The sequence below is a fragment of the Amyelois transitella genome, chromosome 2, assembly GCF_032362555.1.
Source record: "Amyelois transitella isolate CPQ chromosome 2, ilAmyTran1.1, whole genome shotgun sequence".
Taxonomy (NCBI): Eukaryota; Metazoa; Arthropoda; class Insecta; order Lepidoptera; family Pyralidae; genus Amyelois; species Amyelois transitella.
The window spans coordinates 1743188-1765921 of record NC_083505.1 but is presented as its reverse complement, the minus strand read 5'-3'; the positions used below and the strand labels follow the sequence as shown (position 1 = coordinate 1765921).

Genomic DNA, 22734 nt, shown 5'->3' with positions numbered 1-22734 from the left:
AAGTACAATAAAATTATTTAAACGGTAACTTCATAAATAATAGGAACATAGGTAGTGAACGATACAATATTCTGTCAAGGGAGCTAAATAACTAAGGGATAAGCTTATAAAATTGGGATTCCTCTTGTAGACAATGGGCTACCAACTTGTCACTATTTGAATCTCAATTCCATCATAGAGCCATGCAGCTGAACGTGGCATTTCAGTCTTTTCAACACTGATGACTCTGTCTACCCCGCAAGGGATAAATACGTGACTATATGTATGCAGAACTAAATTCAAGATGACAATGCGAAATAAAATAGCGAAGGATGTTGATATTAGCTTTCGATATCACTTACCTATTAATTCAACATGGACGCGCCTAATTGCCCCTGCGAAATATCGTTGACATTACACCACAGCGAAAACCAGAACTTTTAACAGTTCCATTAAAATTTACACCTTATCCCGTCGGAATAGGAATGTTTGCAGTCGCAAATGTACGCGTGTAAGTGTGCGTTCGCCCGGCGTCTGCGCTGATTTATTCGCTGGCCTGAGTGTTGCAAACTTAGCGCTTTCGATTCTGAATTTAGCACTTCTGTGAGAATATACGCCAAAATTAAAAAAAGCGCCTATTATCCAATAAAAGTAATCGGGCACTTTATTTAAATGATTGATATATGTATAAAGATTCCGGATAGTCTTAAAGTTAATTTGAGATAAAAAAACGAACTAATAGGTGACCAAGAATTTTTTTTTAAAGTAGTTTTAACACAAACAGGTACTACAAATATTTCAAGAACATTTTTCACAATACAAAATGCAATGTACCAAACAGCGCTGCCTTTTACCAATCTAGCAGTGTTTTTAAGTCTATGTTAGCGGTTTTTCATCAGAGACAGTTGGCAACAGCGGCAGGCCTGTTGTATGGACACGTGCTGAAGTTTATGTGCGGAATGCCCGCTTTGTAGGGAATTTGTAGTCGATTTGCAAACGCGTACTTTGTGTTGCTGTGAGCCTGTGATGCTCTCGTATTTATTGCGATGCATTAACTTTATTTATGCACGTTAAGTGAGCAAGGAATATGTTTATGTCGATTGTCAGTTCTATTTTCTGTATTAGTTCTGTTTTTTTTTTTTGGTTCTATGAAAGTATTTAATTTCTTTCTTAAGTTGGAAAGTGTGCTGGCATATAAGTATTAGTAACATATCTTATGGGCTCAGTAAATTTCTAATTTAAAAGATGCTGCTCTATAATTTTAGTTCTGATTCTCCTTGCTGTTTCGTAGATGGAATTTAAGAAGATTTATCAATTAGATAAAATAAATACAAAGTTTTTTTAGTCTTAAAATATTGATGAGTTGTAAACCCAAAATACATTTAACCAAAGTAAACCAAACTAATAAAAAATGCCGTCCTACCCATAGTGCTGCACGTTCTCGTTCTTTAATCGATCGATTACAAATCACCGGGATCGATTCAGTCGATTCCCGTGGAATTGCACAATTTCCCGACCGCTCGTATCCCCAAGGCCAGCTAATTAGAGCGTGGATACCCCTACCATTGTTTACAGATGCGATCGCGTTATCTCCCATATTTTTGTCCAGTAGCATGTTTTTACTTATCTCCCCGCATACGAATACGAATGTCGATTGTTTCCCGCGAGTTTTCGTCATCGCCATCTTGTTATTGTTTTTGAACGATGCACGGATAGCGATCGCGAACGTAGTGTTGTGATCGGCACGATTCGATTGTTCAAATATGCGTTTATTATAGTACCGCATAATTATCATTAGTTTATTACACGGCCTGTTAGAAATAAAAATTGTTACCTATTTATAGATTATTAATCTCGCTATTGTTATCGACACTTTCACTTTTGAGATGCGCCGATGAATTTGACATACTTATTAGAATTTAATAAAGCGACGTATTAAGATTAACGATGATTGTGCATTGTGTTTTTTTTTTTGTATGTATTGTAATTTAATAAGTACATATTGAAAAATATGTTAGATGGCAATCAGATATTTAAGTGATATTTTTAACACGTGCTGATTTAAACAAATTACGATAATCGCGATTGTGGAACGTTATTGTGTCACTGTCGTTCTCCCGTCAATCGCGGTAACGAACCAAGTATTGTATGCAAAGTGTCTGTGACCGATTCCCTTTGCTTCAAAACTATAGGTAGCTGTTTGTTTATTGGTCTTAGTCACATAGGATATTAGATTATAAACAAGTTTAAGAAAATATCACATTACTCGTATTAGTGTAGGTATCTTGTGAATTCATTTGCAAATGTTATTCTCGCACGATTTTTCTCAGCTACAGTTCGCTCCACTTAAGAAATTATTAACTCATCGATATAGACCATTAAAATTACCTATTTGTGTAAAACACTCTTTGCTTTACCAATTTTTTCGCAATCACCCATATTATAAGTTCCATTGTGAGGCTGCGATAGCCCGGGGCTTCGGCTCAAACTGATCCTTCCTAAACCATCCCGGCAGCTTCGCAGACCATCACTACTAAAATAAAATCGACCCTGTAACCATCATTCTTCTGTTCATAATCGTTCGCCCTTACATAACTTATATGACGTTTTGTCATTCCAACAATACAATGTTTTACACGTAACCGCCAGCACTGAATAACCTGAAAAGAATATTGTAAGTCTCGAGTTAAAGACTAGTTTTGCTTGTAAACTAAGTGAGAGATATACCGTTTCAGACGCTTGGTTGCTGGCGCTATCGGCATCACCTTAATGATGTCTCGATGGTGGATAGCCATTGTGTTGGATGTAAATTTGTAGCCGTCGGCGCGGGTAATGATGTGAGAACAAACTGAGATCCCGATAGCCAGATCTGGATCGCTTTCGGTCCACTGCGGGGATTGTATTCAGCTTTCGGCTCTCGACTTCAGCCTGTGCGATCACATTGTTATATTTTTATTTTTGAATATTGAATACGCATTGTTTCCCGTCTTGTAAATCATAAATAGATGAGATATCAGCTTTGTTTAATATGGCACGATCATTAAAACTCGCGTTTCGTTAATAGGGCCGAACCCTTTTAGTGTGTCAAACAAAAACTAGCATTCAAGCTAGCCCTGAACCTTTTCGTGTTATTTCACACGAGTTGGCAAACAAAGCGTTACAGATTTGAACGGGGCGTCGAGAAAATGGCACGGTGAGGGTGTCATTAGCACGTCAGTTATCGCACTATTTTGTCGAATAGACAAAATTTCCAGTCTTTCAACGTGCGTCGGCGTAATGAAAGCCTTCTAAATGATGTTTCGAGGAAACGCGATAAATAATAAACCTACTAAAATGAGGTTGATGAAAAACGACGCGCGATGCGGGTTGTTAATTTCGGAGGGAAATTAGGCGGCCATTTTGTTTTGAATTATAAACAGAGGTACGCCTATTGATAAATTCACAACCTCGATATGGTTACCGTTAGCATCATACATTATCCTCAGATGACCAGATGACTGCCGTTATTTCTAGTCAGATAAATTTAAGATTTTATTGATAATTTGAACGTCTATGTTAATGATAGATCTTTTCTTTTTAAAACTAAGTGTGACATAAATTCATTTTCAATAACTTATTTCATCGTTTCTCTTTCGAATTATATTTTAAACGCATTAAGTGCCCTTACTTATACAGACCAACATTAAAGACCACAATCTTAAAATTAGAAAAGAATTTCAAATTTATTACCTACATAACGTCGGAATCTACAATTAAGTCACTCAACTACGACAACAAGCCATAACATCTTTATCTTAGGATCGATTCTTTTTTCTTTTAAATCGAGTACAATCTGAATCGAGCATGGCGCCGTCCAATCTGTTTTATCGTTGTATTATCGAGCACTAATGCACCGGGAGAGATAACGCGGACATAACAGCGGGAGCAGATAAACCCAGTGTGGCCATGTTAAAAATAGTTTACACGCATAGCTGTACCAGGGCTACAAAACCTGACTGCATTCAGATAAAGTCAAAAACATATCAATTTGTTATATGCAAATGAAATGAATGTATCGCCTTGAACTTAATCGTGCCGTGACAAATACACGCTCTTGGAACTATGCTGTATTAAATGTTGTTGACTCTGATAGCCATTTGTCTTTACACGCGAGATGGCGCTAAAATTTGTATTGAGAAAATAAATAAATAAACCCATAACATTCACCATAAAAAGCAATAAATGGATATCAATCAATCGACATAATCCAGATTTAGTACAACCCTGGCGGTATTTTTTAAAACGTCGAATTCCTCTCACAAATTCTTTCTAAATTCAAATTCGAACTTATCGACCGCCGAAAGAAATACATCTTCCTTATTTAAATTGTCATTACGAACTCTTTCGTTCGGCGGTTATCGTCTGCGGCCGGCGAAGAGATGGCAATAATAAAAATTATCTATACAAATGGGCCCGGATTACTCGACGACATAAATTCGGCTCTGGCCCAATGAGCGCCGCTGGAAGAGAAAAGATAAAGGGTCAACGCTTTTTAGAACTGTTGTCGCTTTTGCTAGTGGGTAGGTATATTGATGGTGATGGATTACTAATCGTTACAATGTAATATATAGACGTATCTATTTAAATATGATCTACTTTTGTAAATAGTTCTCATTTAACCTTTTTTCACGTTTATAATTTTTTTTTATGTCGATATTAGTATTATTTGACGTTTTGAATAATATCTAAAAGAAATAAGAATATTTTTGTGGACGTTCTATAAAAATATGAATGGTGGATAATAAATGGTACCTTTATGATGACTTGTGTTAATATCATCCTAAAATGTATCTAAGTAATCATAAAACTGTTAATTGAAAGAATTAAAAAAAAGTAGTATTTCTTTTAAAACTAGGTAGGTAATATTTTAAAGTCCAAATCTTTGTAAAAATAGAAAAAATCTGGGATCCAACCGGCCGTCGGTATCGGGCGCTCAGCGAGACACCGCCGCAGAGTTATTCGACAAAAATGCTAATTTTCAAATCTCGAACTCCCTGCTTGCCCGCCACAATCGAAACGACACCACACTTTTTTATTTGCAACAATCCGATTTTTATCATCCCTCGACTCAGTTCCACACTCGCACAACACTAGCGCTGGCCGTTTGCGTTTTATTTGAAACGCATTCGATAAATATAAATTAAAAAATATTGACGTACACGCCACTAACTGCTCATATTCGGTTAATAAGTCCGATAGCGATCACCGCAGTTTTCTTTAATCGCACAATTTGCATTGTGGGCCGCGTATCTGCGATCGGTCGGCTCTCGCTACCAATTTCAAAGATAGCGGATACAGATTGACGGTTAAATGGGAATTTATTAAAAATAAATTCCACTGTCGCGTTCGTGTAAGCTTTCTCGCAAGCACACTTGCGAAACTCTGTATAAAAAATGTTATGTGGTATTGATAAGAGTCCGACAACTTTATGTGATTTATTCATGAATTCAATTGATTTCTTTTGCTTTATCAACTGGATCATTTATTGTCGTCCGGTCGCGATCTAGCACATAACAAGTGTAAATAATAACGAGTAATAATAAGTAAAACTATTTGTGCTTCATGAAAATTGTAACACTTGTAATAACATCGTATTAGATCGTACCCCGATCCATCAAACACTCGTTAACACGTACAAGACGAGGCGCGGCGACGACGGTTTTTAATTTTTTCTTTTTTTAAACCCGTTTAGGCTAGTGTTGTCCGTTTTTATGGCAGCGCCAGTCGATCGATTGTCGGTAGTAATTGGTATGGGAGTAGCCGATGTTAAACATCATGTTTGACGGTGAATCGAGTTAATTATTTTCGTGTCGTAGGCGTACCGCGACCGTCCGAGATGCTATCTTTTATCGAGATTGCGCTGCGCTACAAAAAGGAAATGGATCATTTTGACGTGATCGGTTGATTGTAACAATGAGTTGTTAGTTTAAATTTAATAAAGTATTAGTTGGCTATTTACAGATTACTGGTTTCCTGTACAATATGAAATGGCTTTTAGAGCTATTAACTAAAAAAGCATATAAAAATATTGTACCAAGAATACTTGAAAATCATAATTTATCTAATATATAAACTTTTTTGAGTGGTTTCCACGCATAAAAGTTCACCTTTATTACCATGGTAGCAATAAATAAAATATTGCCAATCTTTTGCGGAAGACTGTTATCGAGCGGATCAATTTCGCGGAATGTCGCGAGTTCCGCAAATCAAATTACGCGTTCCAAATTCGAAATTCGAATGGCGGACGAATCAAAGAACGCATGTCGCTATCGGCCCGTTCGCAATCGACATATTAATATTCGATCTAGACGCGTCTCGATGTTCTCGATTCGTATAATTAAAATCGAGATCGATCCGATTGGCCGGCGGATTCCGTCACGTTATTCATCATAAGTACCGCCTACTTTTGACGCCTCCAGCGCTGCGTGTACGCAGCTTTTAAGCTGTTTATTTATTGTGCTTACGCGATTTTATCATGTAATCTCGCGGTATATCCGCCATTTTGGCGCAATAGTCGCAGTAATTAAAAAGTCGTAAGTGTATTCAAATTAAGTATATTTTAATCGAGTCCGCAATCCGGGTGATTAATCATAAGTGGCACACATGGGGGGGACCTATTATGAAATCGCATGTGTTTTTACCGAAGGCGTGGTGAGGGGGGGCACACTCGTGAGCCGGTGCGGCGTATCGTCGCGTTTTGCATAGATTTAAAAACTCGATAGTTATGCAAATGTCCTGACTGCCGTGTTTACTTGTTTCTGAGTTACGGCGTGCCTCGGTAATAGACCCCCGCGCCTATCACAGCTACACTTTTTAGAGAATTCCCCCTTTTTTCTGCAGTTTCTATGATTGCGGGTTGCATGACATGAGGATATACGAATCAAATTTTAGGATATTAAAAAAGATTCACAAATTGCTGTTGGTTGGAACTATTGCACGAATGTAATTATGTGTGTGTACTGAAACTGTTTTCAGGTTTATAGCGAATTCCATTTAATGTGCATCATTAAAAACCTACATAAAGAGGAAACGCAGAGCATTAGAAGTTACATATCTTAAGAGAATTCTAAGACCTTGGAAGAAGATTAAAGGTACCTACACAACTTCTTAAGGAAAAGCATGTCAATCATCTCAAACGGCTCTTTCCTTCCCTTTGCATTAAGGGCAGCCAAACGAGTGTATCTGTCGAGTTGCAAGTTATTCAGCCGCAGTCCATTTAATAGAAAACCTTAACTCCTTTTGAAAAGCCTTCTGGCAAAGGGCATCTCTGTGTAACCGTATGCAGCAACTCTGCAACTCATAATTTAAAAAAATGGATGTCGTAAAAGGCTACTAAGGGATAGGCTTATAAACTTGGGATTCATCTTTTAGGCGATGGACTAGCGACCTGTCACTATTTGAATCTCAATTCTATCATCAAGCCAAAAAGCTGAACGTGACCTATCAGTATTTTCAAGACTGTTGGCTCTGTCTACCCCGCAAGGGATATAGACGTGATTATATGTATGTATGTATAACATTGATTATATGTATAACATGCCCAAACTGGTAAAGGGTCAGGTCAAAAGTACCCGAAACCGCCGAGCTTGCATGAAGAGAGTTATGAATGTGGATGTAGCGAAGGAAATATGCAGAGATCGTGGCAAGTGGAAAGAGGTAGTCTCTGCCTACCCCTCCGGGAAAGGGGCGTGATTTTATGTATGTATGCCCAAAATGCTGGCAAAAACGTACTATTTTTGTCAAAGTCCTATTCCTAGATATTGACCTGTCACACACACATACATAAATACATATATTCTAAAGTATGTACTTACGTATCAATAAAAATCTTTACTATACTTAGCACGCGACTTGCATTACTTACAAGCTGGTGCGGGGCAATTAACCAGGCGCTATGCTAATCCGACCACGCCTTGTCGCAACTGACATAATAATTTTATTGACTCTTGCTAAGGCTATTTTGCATTATTTTTTAAATACTTGCTGTTGTGCTGCTGTGCCGTGTAGTTCCCGGCACCAATACAAAAAAGAATAGGACCACTCCATCTCTTTCCCATGGATGTCGTAAAAGGCGACTAAGGAATAGGCTTACAAACTTGGGATTCTTTTTTAGGCGATGGGCTAGCAACCTGTCACTATTTGAATCTCAATTCTATCATTAAGCCAAATAGCTGAACGTGGCCATTCAGTCTTTTCAAGACTGTTGGCTCTGTCTACCCCGCAAGGGATATAGACGTGACCATATGTATGTATATGTACTTGCTGTTGCTCGCGACTTCGTTCGCCGTTTTTGCAATAATTGCTGTGTTCTTTCTCAGGGTCTCAACTCTAACTCTGTACCAAAAATTAAAATCAGTTTAGTGATGTTAATTTGATAGCGTAACAGACAGATAGTACTTTCGCATGTATAACATTAGTTGGAAAATAGGGATTTATTGCTCGACTGGTCAGAGAGAGAGATAAACTAGGTATATTTAGGTTAAGATCATTGCCTTCATAAATTTATTTATTCTACTTTATCTTCTAACGTTTTATTTTTTTTATTTTATTTACATACATACATATCAACACGTCTATCTCTTGCGAGGTAGTCAGAGCCAACAGTCGTGAAAAGACTGAAAGGCCATGTTAAGCTGTATGTCTTAATGGTGGAATTGAGATACAAAAGAAAATCCTAATTATAAAAGCCTCAAAAAATTTTATAACCTCAACTGTTATATTTAATATATCTATATAAATGATGGCGTTCCTAAAAACGGTAGCAAACAAATTAACATATTAATTAGTAAGTGATTCATTAAGAAAGACCCCACTAAAGATGAATTCAAAACGGTCATTGTATAAGTATTTAGGAAAAAGCTATTATACGAAAGAAATTGTTCTAATTTCCTTCACCGTTATCTGAACGATCTTAGTTTTTTTTTTCATTTCTGAACCGTATTATACGCACTATTGTAGATTAGCGTAGATGAAACGTGGAGTTACGAAGCTCTGTTTTTGGATATGAACACGACTATTATTGTGACCTCACAAGATGTTACAGTGTCTCATACGTGTGTTGTACGATGAGAGACAGGAATTATCACAAAAGTAAAAAAAAATCAGTGTTGAAAACGACGTAGTAGTAAATTGTCAGGAATTACACCGTAAGAATAAACAGTAGGAATGCAGTAGAGTGCCATGTGGATACCGGTATTAAAGAATAGGACCACTCCATCTCTTTCCCATAGATGTCGTAATCACTAGGAATAGGCTTGGGATTTTTCTTTTACGCGATGGGCTAGCAACCTGTCACTATTTGAATCTCAATTTCATTATAAAGCCAGCTGAACGTGGTCTTTCAGTCTTTTCAAGACTATTGTTAATATGTATTTATGCGCGCAGAATAAAAGAAGATAGATATAATATTATGTGACAGTCTAAAGATTTTATAAAAGAGCCTAAAGTAGAAGGTGAAAAGCTTGAACAAAGTAAAGTCACCGAAAAGCCGCATCCAAAACATCATAGCTCGTCGCTAAGTACCAACATGTGGTAACACCTCATGAATATTAACTTATGTTTTACATCAATCATACTCGTAAGGCCGAAATCTTGATAGCCGGCACTGGTTTGTGTAAAGGGTTGTTTAGTAAGTGGGTAATGAACTGTCTTAGAATGTCCTCAAGTCGTTAGACCTACTCTATATAGAGGGGGAAACCTAGATAATCTAAACTTTTATCGGAAGTGAATATTACACATATTTGAAAAATTCTCCATAAATAAATTTCTAATTTTCGGCTTTGAGTTTATTAAGTACACATAACGATTAATGAGCTCCGAATATTTTTTTAAGTTTTGTAGTCACAGTGCGATAGGTATGCACTTTAGCCAATCTAAATGCTATTTTTGAACTCCTTTATAACTACTATAAATGCAAAAATAAAAAAGGAAAACTTTGAAAACGTGAAGATGTCCTCTCACTTACCGAATCAATTGAATTCAGGAAATTTTAATAAACATAAATATATTACTGATCAAACGATAAGATTTCTACCAAACCCTTAAATTTTCAGCGCTGGCAACACTGTTCCATACGTCAGTGTTATCGCTCGGCGAAGACATCAAGATTTATTCGTCATGGGACAGGACGCGGACACTATAAGGAAATGTTTATCTAGTTGGCTCACCACTGTTTTTGCATCCGCGATTCGAGTCAGCCGGACGGCGGCGGCCGTTGCTTCGTGTGTAGCATGCTATCAGATAGATGCGATGTCACGTGTGGATTTGTTAATAATTATTCCAGTGTTTTGAATTAGTTTTTAGGAGGAAACATATGTACGAATGTTAGTCATGTTTTATAAGGAAATTTATGAGGTTTTACCAACATTTAAATGAACATTTTCCTGTAATACTTCTATAGTGAGTGATTTAAGTTCAGGACATGAATAATATTAAAATTTGATCGATTCGATAGTCTTTCCGAAGTAATTTCTACATGATGGAATTGAGATTTACATGTTGCGGCATGTTGCTAGCCCATAACAAAGAATCCCTAGTTTATAAGCCTTTCCTTTTGACTTTTACAACCAACGCAAGAAGAGAAGCAGTTGGCACACACTATGTTTTTCTATATCTATATGCGAAATGTCACATAGAAAAGTACATCCTAAATGCTTCAACAAGGAAGGGCACGTTTGTTGGGCCCCAAACAAACTGTCGTTTCTATGTTCTCCATATATTAAGCATTAGATGTAACTCGATAGCGGAATCGAACCCGCGATATGTTAATGCGCGTCCGATCGTGACGCACGACGTTCGTCCAGCGGACACTTGCTGAAGATTCCCAACTTGATATCTGTCTATATTTCTTATATTATTGACTCCTTCGAATGTTGAAACTTTATTAAGATATACCTACAACAGCGCATTGTTCTAAGCTGTACTATGAAACAATAAAATTGTATCTAACTATTAATATAATTTTAAACCTCTTCATTTCGTTATCTTACTATACTATACATTTAAAGGTATAGTATAAATTTTTTTGTTACTCCTTCACGCTCAACTACTTTTATTTTTTTAGTATTTCTATATTAACATTTAATATACGTCAATTATCTTAATTACGGAGGTATTAAACCAATAGGTTAAAAATGTCACCCATGTTATAGCAGTCGAAATACAATCAAAATCATTTAAAATAAACTTCCAAGATCATAAATGATACATTTCAATCTGAAGAACTCAAAGTTCTTTTATTTCAATTCTAAGTAGCTTCTGTTGAACTTGGGGTCAACAATAGCATCATAAAAAGCCAGTCAATCGTTTAAAAACAATACAAGAAACCTCATACGCTCAAATCAACATTCTTGATGCTATGCTCCTATTAAACACCCGTACGATATTGTCACTGATAAAGGCCTTAAAGGCACACTTGATCTACCATCAAAAGCAAACTAAGAAGCCATTTTAAACTTTATTACTACATATTAATAAAGGTTATATTCGCCAGTTGATACCACATGTTTAGCCTGAAGGTGCGTCGTCGAATCGTATGATAGATGAACAAACTCCGTTACAGAATAAACTGAAATAAATCAAGATGTGAGCGTTGATAATCGGAGACTTTGTCACTCACTTCTTTGTATTCGTGTATTTATTATTTTTATAGTATTTTGTTTTTAGTTTTAAGTGGCAACACTTTATGCACTAATGGCGGCCTACAATCATGTGAATGACGTTAAGTAGGCGTTATTTGTTTGAAATTTAATGATAGGTCTGAGATACGGCGTAATTTTCCTAAACAAAAATAAATGTAAGCATAATAAGTGCCGTGTGGTTCCCGGCACCAATATTAAAAAGAATAGGACCACTCCATCTCTTTTCCATGGATGTCGTAAAAGGCGATTAAGGGATAGGCTTATAAATTTGGGATTTTTCTTATAGGCTATGGGCTAGCAAACTGTCACTATTTGAATCTCAATTCTATGGTTAAGCCTAACAGCTGAAAGTGGCCTAACAGACTAACTTTCAAGACTGCTAGCTCTATCTACCCCGCAAGAGATGTAGACGTGATGAAATGAATAAATTAGTGTATTTTTTTGGAAAAGCCAAAGAAGTCAACCTTTAACAAAATAAGTATTTATACTACAAATTATACAAAATATTATCTATAAATATATATAAAAAAAAAAAACAAAAATTATAACAATCAGATCTATCTGCTTAAAACCCAGATTGAGAGGCACCAATTACTTGACATTTATTCAATGAACGCATTTTTATCTCGATTCATTATAATTCAAGGCATATCATTTGCATACATGCCTATGTTTTAGAGACTATTACCATTGGATAATTTCGAGTTAAGTGACTTTGCCCTTACTTGTGCGTAGCTACATCTAATGTGTAAGATATTTTGAATCAAAAGTTGATAATACCCTCTATTACCTAGCTCACAAATCAACTAGAGATTATTTTTTTATACTGTGCCTCGTATTTCATTTATTCAATAAAACATTTCAAAAACTGGTAGATAAGATATTCCGTTTAAAGTAACATCGAAATTTTAATGCCAGCATTAAGTCGGCCTAGACAAAATTAAGATCAATGTGTGAGACTCTAAAACGCTAAAGTTAATATGAGGGACATTTCTTAAGATTCGAATATATCAAATGTTACCTTAGTCTGATCCATCTTGATTCTATCTCCGTGAGAATATAACGACGGCTGTCGAGGATCCGTGGTAGGGGCTTCTTTCTAGGTGATCGCTCATAACCGTCACAGCCGAAGATCAGTATCAGTCGATTGTGACGCGCCCGATGCAAGACTATTTTAATTGGGCCCCGATCTTCCATCTGATAACCGCCAAAACAAGATGGCTGTTTTTATTTTTTAGTTTAGGCACGTGTTTGACGGTTGTCCAACGTGTTATTGAATCTGTTGAATGATGTCTTTAAAAAAGAATGATAGAGAATGTACCGTAATGATAAACATGAAGTTATAGTAATGCTGTTTTGTTTTATAACGAAAATCCTTTGAATCAAAGCAAACTTAATTTGTGCGACAATGTGTCTCGCTGTCATGGATTAGAGAAAACTATGCGGGCGCTGGCTAACACAAAACAATATGAATTGCATGTCCCGCTCTTATGTAAAGCCAGCATTATTTGACATGTTTATAAAGACAAAAGGGTACAAGATGAATATCATTTAACGAATCGACGGCGATGAAGTTCGCGGACACTCCAACGACACCCAGTCACGCCATCTATCTGATTGTACATTCAGCCTTTTCGCCGGCCAACAATCACCAGTTATAACTTATTTAGCGAGAACAGTAGCCGGGGTGCTAACGAACGACGCTGCCACTGTTTGAGCTTCGAGGTATGACGTCGATGTTGAGATAAACCGCATTAGCTGACCAATCGGGCGTCACCGCTGAATCGTAATGACCAATCGGGACGGGCGAACACTAGGATAGCGTGACCCAAACGCAATCCGATTCAAGTGGTATTCGTTACCGAGAGATGGCGGTCGCGCGCACACCAATCGTCGCGTCCATCTCGCTGTCGTGCCCATATAATGATCTTCACAGGGCCAGGAGAATGAAGTTGAGCCTCTCATTAATTGGCGTTTTGAGCTGAGATCGCTGCGCGAAAGATAGGTTAATTCCTTGCTGGGTCGAGATCGTTGTCGCTCAAAAAGGAAGGTGAGCGAACGTTTTCTGGAAATCAGATCCAATTACATGAGGGCCCGTTAAGTTTTTGTTCTGTTTGGCCGCGGGCCGGCTCACGCTCGCGATATTGACGGACGCGAACTGTTGCGACCGGTTCGTATTGACTGATCCGAGGAATTTAGAAAATCAGTATTCAAAAAGTAACTTGTCCACATTTCTCGCATTCGATCCAGCCGCCACCCCACCCACGCGGTGGACATTTACATAGCGCGAGCACGTCTCAATTAGGAGCGCTAATGTATGCCTCGACTCGCGGAGGCTCGATCTGACTGACGTCGACAGATAGCCGGCGAAACGTGACGAGTGACGACTATCGCGAGAAACTCCTGCCAACTTAGCATCGCTGAGCTATTAAACACACTAATAGGAGCCGATACACTGATTGATTCTGTTCGCTCAGCACTTAGCCATTACCATTTTTGCATGAGATTGATTCGTTGTCGACTCCACTAACTTAGAATGTTTATCGGTTCCAGGTGAGGACGAGGAATGGGGAAACGAGACCGAAGCGATGCCGGGAGAACCTCGCACGCCGAGCTCAGGAGGCGAGATAGTCGCGTCCAGCGGTGGCGCGTCGCCAGCATCTGGGGGCTCCCCTGAAGCTTCGCCGCCTCGATTACGTCTTAACACAAGTCTGGCGACAGACCCGGCTTTGGCACCCCAAGCAGCACCACTGAAACATGAACCTCCGTCGCCATCACCGCCGCCTCCCCCAGCCGCAACTTTGCCACAAGCAAGAGACTACCTTGCGTTAACGGCCAGCTTTCCAGCTCTGTTCCCAACAGCTGCTCCTGGTTATATCTGCAAACCTTGCGGCATTAGATACTCGTCCCTCAGTACGCTACAAGCGCACCAAGAACACTATTGTTCCAATAGAAATAGACCTAAAACAGCTGATGGTACTGATGCAACTACTGATCCGGGCGCAATAGATGAATCTAGTAGCGAAGCAAAGACGCCCCGACCACCAGGCAGTAAACAATATGCCTGTACATATTGTTCGTACAGCGCTGATAAGAAAGTTAGTTTGAATCGTCATATGCGGATGCATTCATCGTCACCTGTGAGCAGCGGAACGCCGGCGCCAACGCCAGCTTTAAATGGAAATGAATCTAATGACGGCGCACCGATTCAGGATCGGTACTGCGCAGATTGCGATATACGCTTCAGTTCAATAAAGACGTACCGGGCGCATAAGCAGCACTATTGCAGCACGAGACAAGTCGTCAAACAAGCATTAGCTATTGCTAGAGGCGGCTCAGCAACTTCAGGGTCCGCGCCACCTTCTCCAGGCGCTACACCACCCGCCCAAAATCAATATGCGCTCGCTTTACCAACCAATCCGATACTAATTGTACCATATTCACTACTCAGAAGTGCGAGCACATTACCAGGCGCCACTTTACCAGACCCTGACACGCCGTGTTTTCTATTGCCGAACGGAACATTCCAACCTATTAGCCGAGCATTGCCGACTTTAAACGCAGATAGTAAGGAAAGTGAGGTATTGAAATCGGCAAACAGACCTCGTGAACCATCCAGGGACGCCGCCACCCCGCTAGATCTAAGCGTACGTCGCTCACCTGAGTCGGCAACAACTGACGAACACGAAAAAGAAAATAGAATACGATCAGCCACGCCTGAACAGATCGTTTGCGCTCCGTCATTACCGGCCTCGCCCGCTACACCATCGCCTTCCCGAAGGTCTTCCTCGCCAAACGGAGAGAGTTCCCCAAAGCGACGACGGCTAAGTTCCAGGGGACCTACACCAAAACCACCAAACGTTCCATCACCACCAGAGGAGAAATTTTCGCAAACTGTTCCAGCACCAATTTTACCATTAGCATTACGGCTCGCGACAGAACTGCCGGTGACTGTCACAGCCACCTCACCTCAGGTCATAGTCAAACAAGGAGTCTCGAAATGCAAAGAATGCAATATTGTGTTCTGCAAATATGAAAATTACCGTATTCATAAGCGACATTACTGTTCTGCCGGAGGGGGTGAGGAGCGAGCGAGTCCTGCGCCACCAGAGCCTGGGCCGCCGCCGCAGTATCGTCAGTTGATCTGTTTAGCGTGTGGTATACACTTCAGTTCGTTGGACAACTTGACCACTCATCAGTCGTATTACTGTACGAAGAGGGAAACTAGATCTCCTAGAAGTATGCCAGAGGTACCGCGGCCGGCATCAGCGTCCGAGGGTGGTTGGAAGTGCCCGTGCTGTGACGTGGTGTCGCCCACGGCTGCTGCAGCCCAAAGGCACATGGAAGCCCACGCAGGCGTGAAAGCATTCCGCTGTACGATCTGCCGGTACAGGGGCAACACGCTTCGGGGAATGCGGACGCATATCCGCATGCATTTCAATAATAAGAAACCAGCTGATTTGCAGGTGAGTTGAATAAATCTGTTATTTCAATTAATTAATTAGATAGATAGATAGGTAATTCATTTGTTTGATTTGCTACACACAATTTACAATGTACATATGAAATACAAATTAATAAGGGTGTGAGTTGCAGCTATACAAAAAGGTCATAACATACATGCATAAATATAATCACGTCACTGTCGCCTAAAAGAAGAAACCCAAATTTATAAGCCTATCCCTTAGTCTCCTTTTACGACATCCACGGGGAAAGTTATGGAGTGGTCCCATTCTCTTTCAAAAAAGGTCATAACTCAACGAATTTATTGCTTAAATTATTATAATGAAATTATTCATCCAGACGTTTTTGACTTTATTGGCCCTCCTAAGCTCACATAGCCTAGCTTTGAAATTATTAATATCCAATCAACATCTTCAAACAAACATAAAAATAAAACCTACATTTTAAGCAAACCTTTTCATCTTTCAGGAAGAGAGCTACATAGCATGCGTGCTAGAAGAAGACAACCGGGAGACCACTTCTCCAAGCCCAGCGGTGGGCGGCGAACGCATCCATCGCTGTGGGAGTTGTGCCTACACTTCCACCTACAGGGGCAATGTCGTCAGACATGGCCGCTTGGTCCACGCCATCGACGAACCCGAGCAAGAAGAACAGACCTCGCCTGTGCCTGTCGTCGATATTAAAAAAGAACCAGAGGCAGAGGTTGAAGAAACCCCCAACTACTGCAAGTCCTGTGACATATCGTTCAAATACGTGAACACTTACAAAGCACACAAGCAATTCTACTGCACGGCAAACAACCAAGATGCCAGTGCCAATAATAACGTGCCAGCACCACCGCCTACCGCGCGCGTCAACGACACTCCTGTGCTATGAACTAAAAAAAGTTGAAAGAGGCGCGAAAAGTGACGTTCTAAAATTGAACTTTTAATTTTTAATCATAACATCGCTGGCAAAACATTAACGCTTGAGTTGCTTCACGAATTAAATTATCTTGTAACTATAAACGTAATTAGAATAATTAAAAATGTATCCCCTCGTTTTTCGGATTTAATAATCAAATTATGTGCAATATCTGATATAATATTCGATTTAAAAATCGTTCAGCATATCAAAGCCAAATTGATGTTTCGTAATAACATAGTGAGCGAATATACAAGAATGGACTTAATGTGTCTAATCGCATATGTATAAATCCTCAAGTATATTAGAATTTTGTTACAAAACTTGTTGTGTAAATTTAATAATACCTAGTTAGAAAAGTTAACCTCTTCGTCTTTGTATTAGTATACGTTAAAAATTACCAAATTGTAAATACATGTAAAGATATTATTACACTAACTAAATTTTATTACCATTTGTTCTAAGTGATTGTTCTTTCTTTGTTGTTAATTTTGTTTAATACTTATTGAATATTCTTAGGCGAAGTTTGTCCGCTAAGCAGTACTTGCCCATTCCACGAGATTATACCTACCAGTGGTTGCAAACACATTGTGATTTAATAATGGTTGGTATTTCAGTACCTAAGCTTAGCTTGGTAGCAACACTGATCTTAATTACATATCAACGTGTAATTATTCAACAAACATTTACTATGTAGGTATGTTGTAAATAACATACAAAACATTTAGATAGTTATTGTGGATAGCTTCCGCGTAAATTGGCTATTACCAAACTTTATAAAATCAAGATCATAAACACAAAAAAACCTATTACTGAGACTTATTTATGAATAAGTTGCGCACTTCTCAACTAACAGTGATTCTATTTTCGCCAAAATTACATTTTTTATAATACATATATTGGTAATAGCTAAATGATTAATGTTTAGACAAAAAACTCCTGATAATGTTATAATCTCGATTGTAAATGTATTCTGTATAGCAAAATACCATGTTTCGTTATGCCAAAGCATCGCTAGAGTAATTGTAATTTGCATTTATAGATATCTCACTAATTATAGTTGTACAGTCTTGCTAATAATTATGGAATGCTTTTAGTGTAACTCTTCTGCTACTGTGAAATATATACAGCTATCACAAGAATAATCCTAAAGGTATCATACGGAATAATGCCGAAGTTTTAGAGACTTATGAAAATCAGATTTTTATGCATCTTATTATACAAAAAAAAAAGGTGGTTAGACGTATAGTTTGCTACATTGGAATCTACACGTATGCAAATAATATAATATCAGTAACTACATTCTTTTCCAACATGAAGCACGGATAAAAACAGTACCATTACAAAGTTGTTTTAAAGTTAATCAATAGTCGCTAGCAAATTTTTTATTAAATGTTAACTCAGCATTCCATAATTATTAATCAAGCCATTAGAGTTAAGTGAATACAAGACTTATTTCGTAGGGATCTACGTACGATACGATATATGTATTCATTTGTGTCTGTCTGTTTGGATCTCCGCGATTCTACTGCAATATACAAGCAGCCGGAGTTCGGTACTTCCAATTTTGTGACGTTTCTGTTAAGTACAGGCCGGGGACGAAAGAGACGTGACGATAAACTGACTTTTATCAATTTACGTGTAGTGCATCCAGAGATATGTTAAAACCAGCGCCATCTATCGGGACATTGTGACGGCCTCTGTGGCGCAGCGGTATTGCGCTTGTCTTTGACACCGGAGGTCCCGGGTTCGAATCCCGGCCAGGGCACGGTGAGAAACGAACTTTCTCTAATTGGCCTGGGTCTTGGATGTTTATAAGTATTATTATAAAACAAAGTATCGTTGAGTTAGTATCTCGTAACACAAGTTTCGAACTTACTTCGAGATTAACTCAATCTGTGTAATGGCCTGTAAATATTTATTTATTTAACTGTTTGATTGTTCCAACGTCCTCCACATACGTAAACACAATGACACAAATTAAAGATTAAAGAGAAGTATACCATTTCTGTATCGTGGATACATATCGAGGTTGTATACAAGATAATACCTATTCTAAAGGACCATTTTGCAACTTAATAACCGAATAAGCTATACAATTTTTACTAAATAAGATAATTATATGAGATTTATAAGTATTCTACACATAAAATGATGAAATCATAACCACTCTCTGTACACTATCTACTGTTTTATAGACATAAACAAAAGTGTTAATTTATCGAAAGTCCTTTCGTTCACGGCCGTAAATTAGACGTAATTGATCATGACATTAAGAAATTCATATGGAAAAGCATCTGATGCGATGTGCCATAAACCGGTTCTAGGGATTGTTTAGATTTAATCTAAGCTAGGTACAGTCTACATACTATCCAACTACATTCATTCACATTATATCAATAAATGTGAGTAGAGATAAGAGTACGGCTGTACACGAAGTCGACATCTCGAATAAATCCGTTAATTCCTACCGATTTCTTAAGTAAGTACATTCAGAGCAAATGTAACAATATTATAGCAAGTTATTTTCAATCCCTTTTTCGTTTTTTTGAAACCTGATAAGGATCTAATAGATGTATTATTTTGTCTATGGTTTGATTTTAATAATTTCAATAGTGATACTATGTGTTATAGCCGTTGTCCTTTAGTTGCATTTGTCCTGGCTGACCTTACATTTTATTCCAATGATTTTATTCAGACAAGAAGAACGATACAGTTTTCAAATTGAGTTTTCAAGGTGTAAATACATGAGTTCATTTAACAATAGAACTTCAAAATGGCCGGCGCATAAAAGCGATGTGATGGGGTTATTGCGAATTTAGGGTAACGCTCATTTAAATTAACGCAATTCCATAAAAAATACACTAAAATTTTATTTCATTGTTTTAAGATTTTTAAGTGACATTAAATACTGTGAAAAAAATATGACATTTACGCTCCGGAGTTGCCAGCCGCGCTGCATTAAAATTTAGTTTAAAAATCGCCTTAATTGCGTTACGGTTTTTACGCGCTGGTCATATAATTATCCAAATTAATGTCGAAAAACAGAAATCGGTGTTGAATGTAATCGTGTAATGTTAAAAGTGATAACCGTAATGTTAATAACTGGGATAGGCAATCGATGATATTGTAATATACGCCAGACAATAAATTATTTATCACATATTAATTGGTGATCTTTTTTTGTTACTTCTTCCCTTCCCAAATAAGTGTATAAGATTGGACAACTACCCAACTACTAAGGTATATAATTTACCCATAATCTTAGGGAGAAGATGATATCTTGGTCTTAAAAACAGACAAATCAAATGCATTAATCAAAAATAAAAACAAATATATTCAAAACATCTAACCCTCAATCAGGATCACAATCAGACGAATCGCTACCATACTGCTCCCGGAACTGATCCATATCTTCTTCCTGGCCATAGTAAAATCCGTCATCACTATCTTCCTTATATCCATAATCTGGTACAGTACTCGTTTGTATCAAACTAGAATTATTTGTATCACCTTCTTCTGATAAAACTCTAGCTTTGTATTTGGCATATGCTGGACCGTATCGTAGAACATCTTCATTAAATGGGTTGGGTTGGTCATAAATTTTGTCTTCACCTGTATCGCTGGATAGATCATCTTCTGCAAATGAGATAATAAAATGGCATAACTATTACATCTACATCAAGCTTACGTAAATTAAAGAAACTAAACTGAATTGCTTTTATAAATCTGGTAAATTACAATGAGCAGATAGGTCATGTAAAAACCGCCCCATTTCTGAGATCCTTTTAGCGGTAATAAGTTTTTACAAGGCTTGGAAAGCTAACCAAAAGAAACCTGCTTGACATCATTAAAGATGATAAGCGTGCCAATGGTCTGAAAACTGCCGCAGACTAGCCGATGTGGAAAGACAGGTGTAGGAAAAGGAGGAGTGAAGAGAAAAGAAAGGAGAAAAGGAGGGTGCAACCGTGAATGGGATTTTATTTAAAAGGCTTGGAATTTAAGTATGACTCCAGAAAAAGTAACTAAACAAATTATTAAAGAATCTTCAAATGACCTTGAATGACAGGGATTTAAACCAAAATGTATATGCTACTCTCACACCAATATGCAAGCCACAAAATTGCAGATATATTAGATTTCTATACTGACCTAAATCAACATTTTCCATAGCTCTAATCATATCCTCTTCATTGATGCTGCTGTGCTCGGAATCAGGATAATCATTCCTCCAGTTATTTTCATCATTGGAGTCATCATCATCGTCCTCTTCATCACTAGAAGGCCTGTAACCGTTGTCACGGTACGTGCCAAATATAAGATCAGTCTCATAGTTTTCTATGCTGAAATATTTAAAAGATTATAATTTAGAAAACAGAGAAGAAAACAGCAATTCAGATTAAATAGCTAAATTATATATTAAAAATAACAAGGTCCAGCAATTACTAAATTTAATGAAAAGGCAAAAAAATGTATAGACAGCTAAAACATTTGCTCATTATAACTCTGTATGATGACAACTCTTCACTGAGGTTCCCTATGAGGTGGGCATAATCACACTGTATCAATCTTTAAATAACAAAAAATATTAAAAAAATAGTTTGATGAGCCACTTCTACTATTAATGAAAAATTATTATTTAAATTCTTACAAACATCTAATTACAAGTCTCAACCAAAACAAAGGTATTTTCTCAAATGTAAGAAAAAAAGTTGTTTACCTCACTAGATTATCCAACATGGACACATCAAAGTCCGGTTTGGCCGCTGTGTATAAATCATATGCATACTGAACATCACCTTCTATATCCTCATTCTTTTGTAAGTCTACCAAATCATATTGCTTCTCCGCATCTTTCAGCCCTCTGTTACAGTTAACAACCTCATACCGACTCTGAGATGATGAGTCCTTTTTTTCTTGTCGGATTTTCTCTATTATGTCACTAATGCTGTGTGACCGTTTTAGCTTGGTCTTACTTTTGGGGACTATATCTTGTACATTCGTAGCTTCCTGCAGTTATACATGTGGTTTTAAGATACAAGTAATATTTAAGCTAAGGAGTAAGAAATTAAGAGCAAACTACAATTTGAGGTTAGAAGTATGTGTACGAATAAAAGGTTAAAAAATTTACATATCTAAATCTCTGCAGTTCCTACCTGACTATCAACAGTTCCTCTGAACACGAATAAAGATGAGGAGATCTCTTCAGTATCCCGTTTTATTCGCTTGCACATAAGAACTAAAGCATCTTGCGGATTATCCTCTAGTCTTCGCTTGACTCGTAAAACCGTAGAAGCCATTTCAAGAAACGCAATTAACTTTGCTTTGACACCTCCGTGAAAAAGTTATTAAATTAAAAAATCAACAAAAACGATGCAAACAAGTGAAATTCAAATTTACAATTTGATCATTTGATTGATTTTGATTCTTGATCAGACGATCAGTCAGTGTCAATTCGATATCGGTCAGTTCGTTGTCAGTTCATGAGTTGTCATTGCCAGGGTCAACAACTGTCTCCGACAAAGCATCTCTTCTTGGCTGTCAAACTAGGGATGGTCGATATTAAGAGAACATCGATGTTAACATCGAATAAAAAGTGTCGATGTACGATAAACAATGACTCAAAAACATCGATATATGTATGTATAATATTGATGTTTTTTTAAAAATAAAATAAATCGTCTATTATATTTATGAAAATTATTTATTG

At 37.7% G+C, this 22734-nt stretch overlaps 2 protein-coding genes across 3 annotated transcripts in view; one reads left to right on the top strand and one right to left on the bottom strand.

Annotated features, from left to right (window-relative positions):
• Positions 1 to 20182, top strand: part of LOC106143193 (zinc finger protein ush) — a 168498-nt gene extending 148316 nt beyond the window's left edge. For both annotated transcript variants that reach the window (XM_013345215.2, XM_013345214.2), the window contains exons 2-3: positions 14211 to 16123; positions 16590 to 20182. In XM_013345215.2, coding sequence (XP_013200669.1) covers positions 14211 to 16123; positions 16590 to 16997 — 2321 coding nt within the window. In that variant the 3' untranslated portion in view covers positions 16998 to 20182. The remainder of the gene's footprint in view (positions 1 to 14210; positions 16124 to 16589) is intronic.
• Positions 20183 to 20341: 159 nt separating this feature from the next.
• LOC106143056 (probable RNA polymerase II nuclear localization protein SLC7A6OS) lies at positions 20342 to 22468 on the bottom strand. Its single transcript, XM_013345027.2, has 4 exons — positions 22181 to 22468; positions 21745 to 22034; positions 21177 to 21367; positions 20342 to 20663 (listed from the first exon to the last, which is right to left on the bottom strand). The coding sequence occupies exons 1-4, from the start codon at positions 22322 to 22324 to the stop codon at positions 20380 to 20382; spliced, it is 909 nt and encodes a 302-aa protein (XP_013200481.1). The 5' UTR covers positions 22325 to 22468; the 3' UTR covers positions 20342 to 20379.
• Positions 22469 to 22734: the final 266 nt, after the last annotated feature.

Excerpts from the sequence above, each read along its gene's own strand:
- LOC106143056 (XM_013345027.2), bottom strand. The coding sequence starts at position 22,324 with ATGGCTTCTACGGTTTTACGAGTCAAGCGAAGACTAGAGGATAATCCG. Across the intron at positions 22,035-22,180 it reads GAGGAACTGTTGATAGTCAG|GAAGCTACGAATGTACAAGA; the intron begins GTAGGAACTGCA and ends GTATAACTGCAG. Across the intron at positions 20,664-21,176 it reads TATGGAAAATGTTGATTTAG|AAGATGATCTATCCAGCGAT; the intron begins GTCAGTATAGAA and ends TCTCATTTGCAG.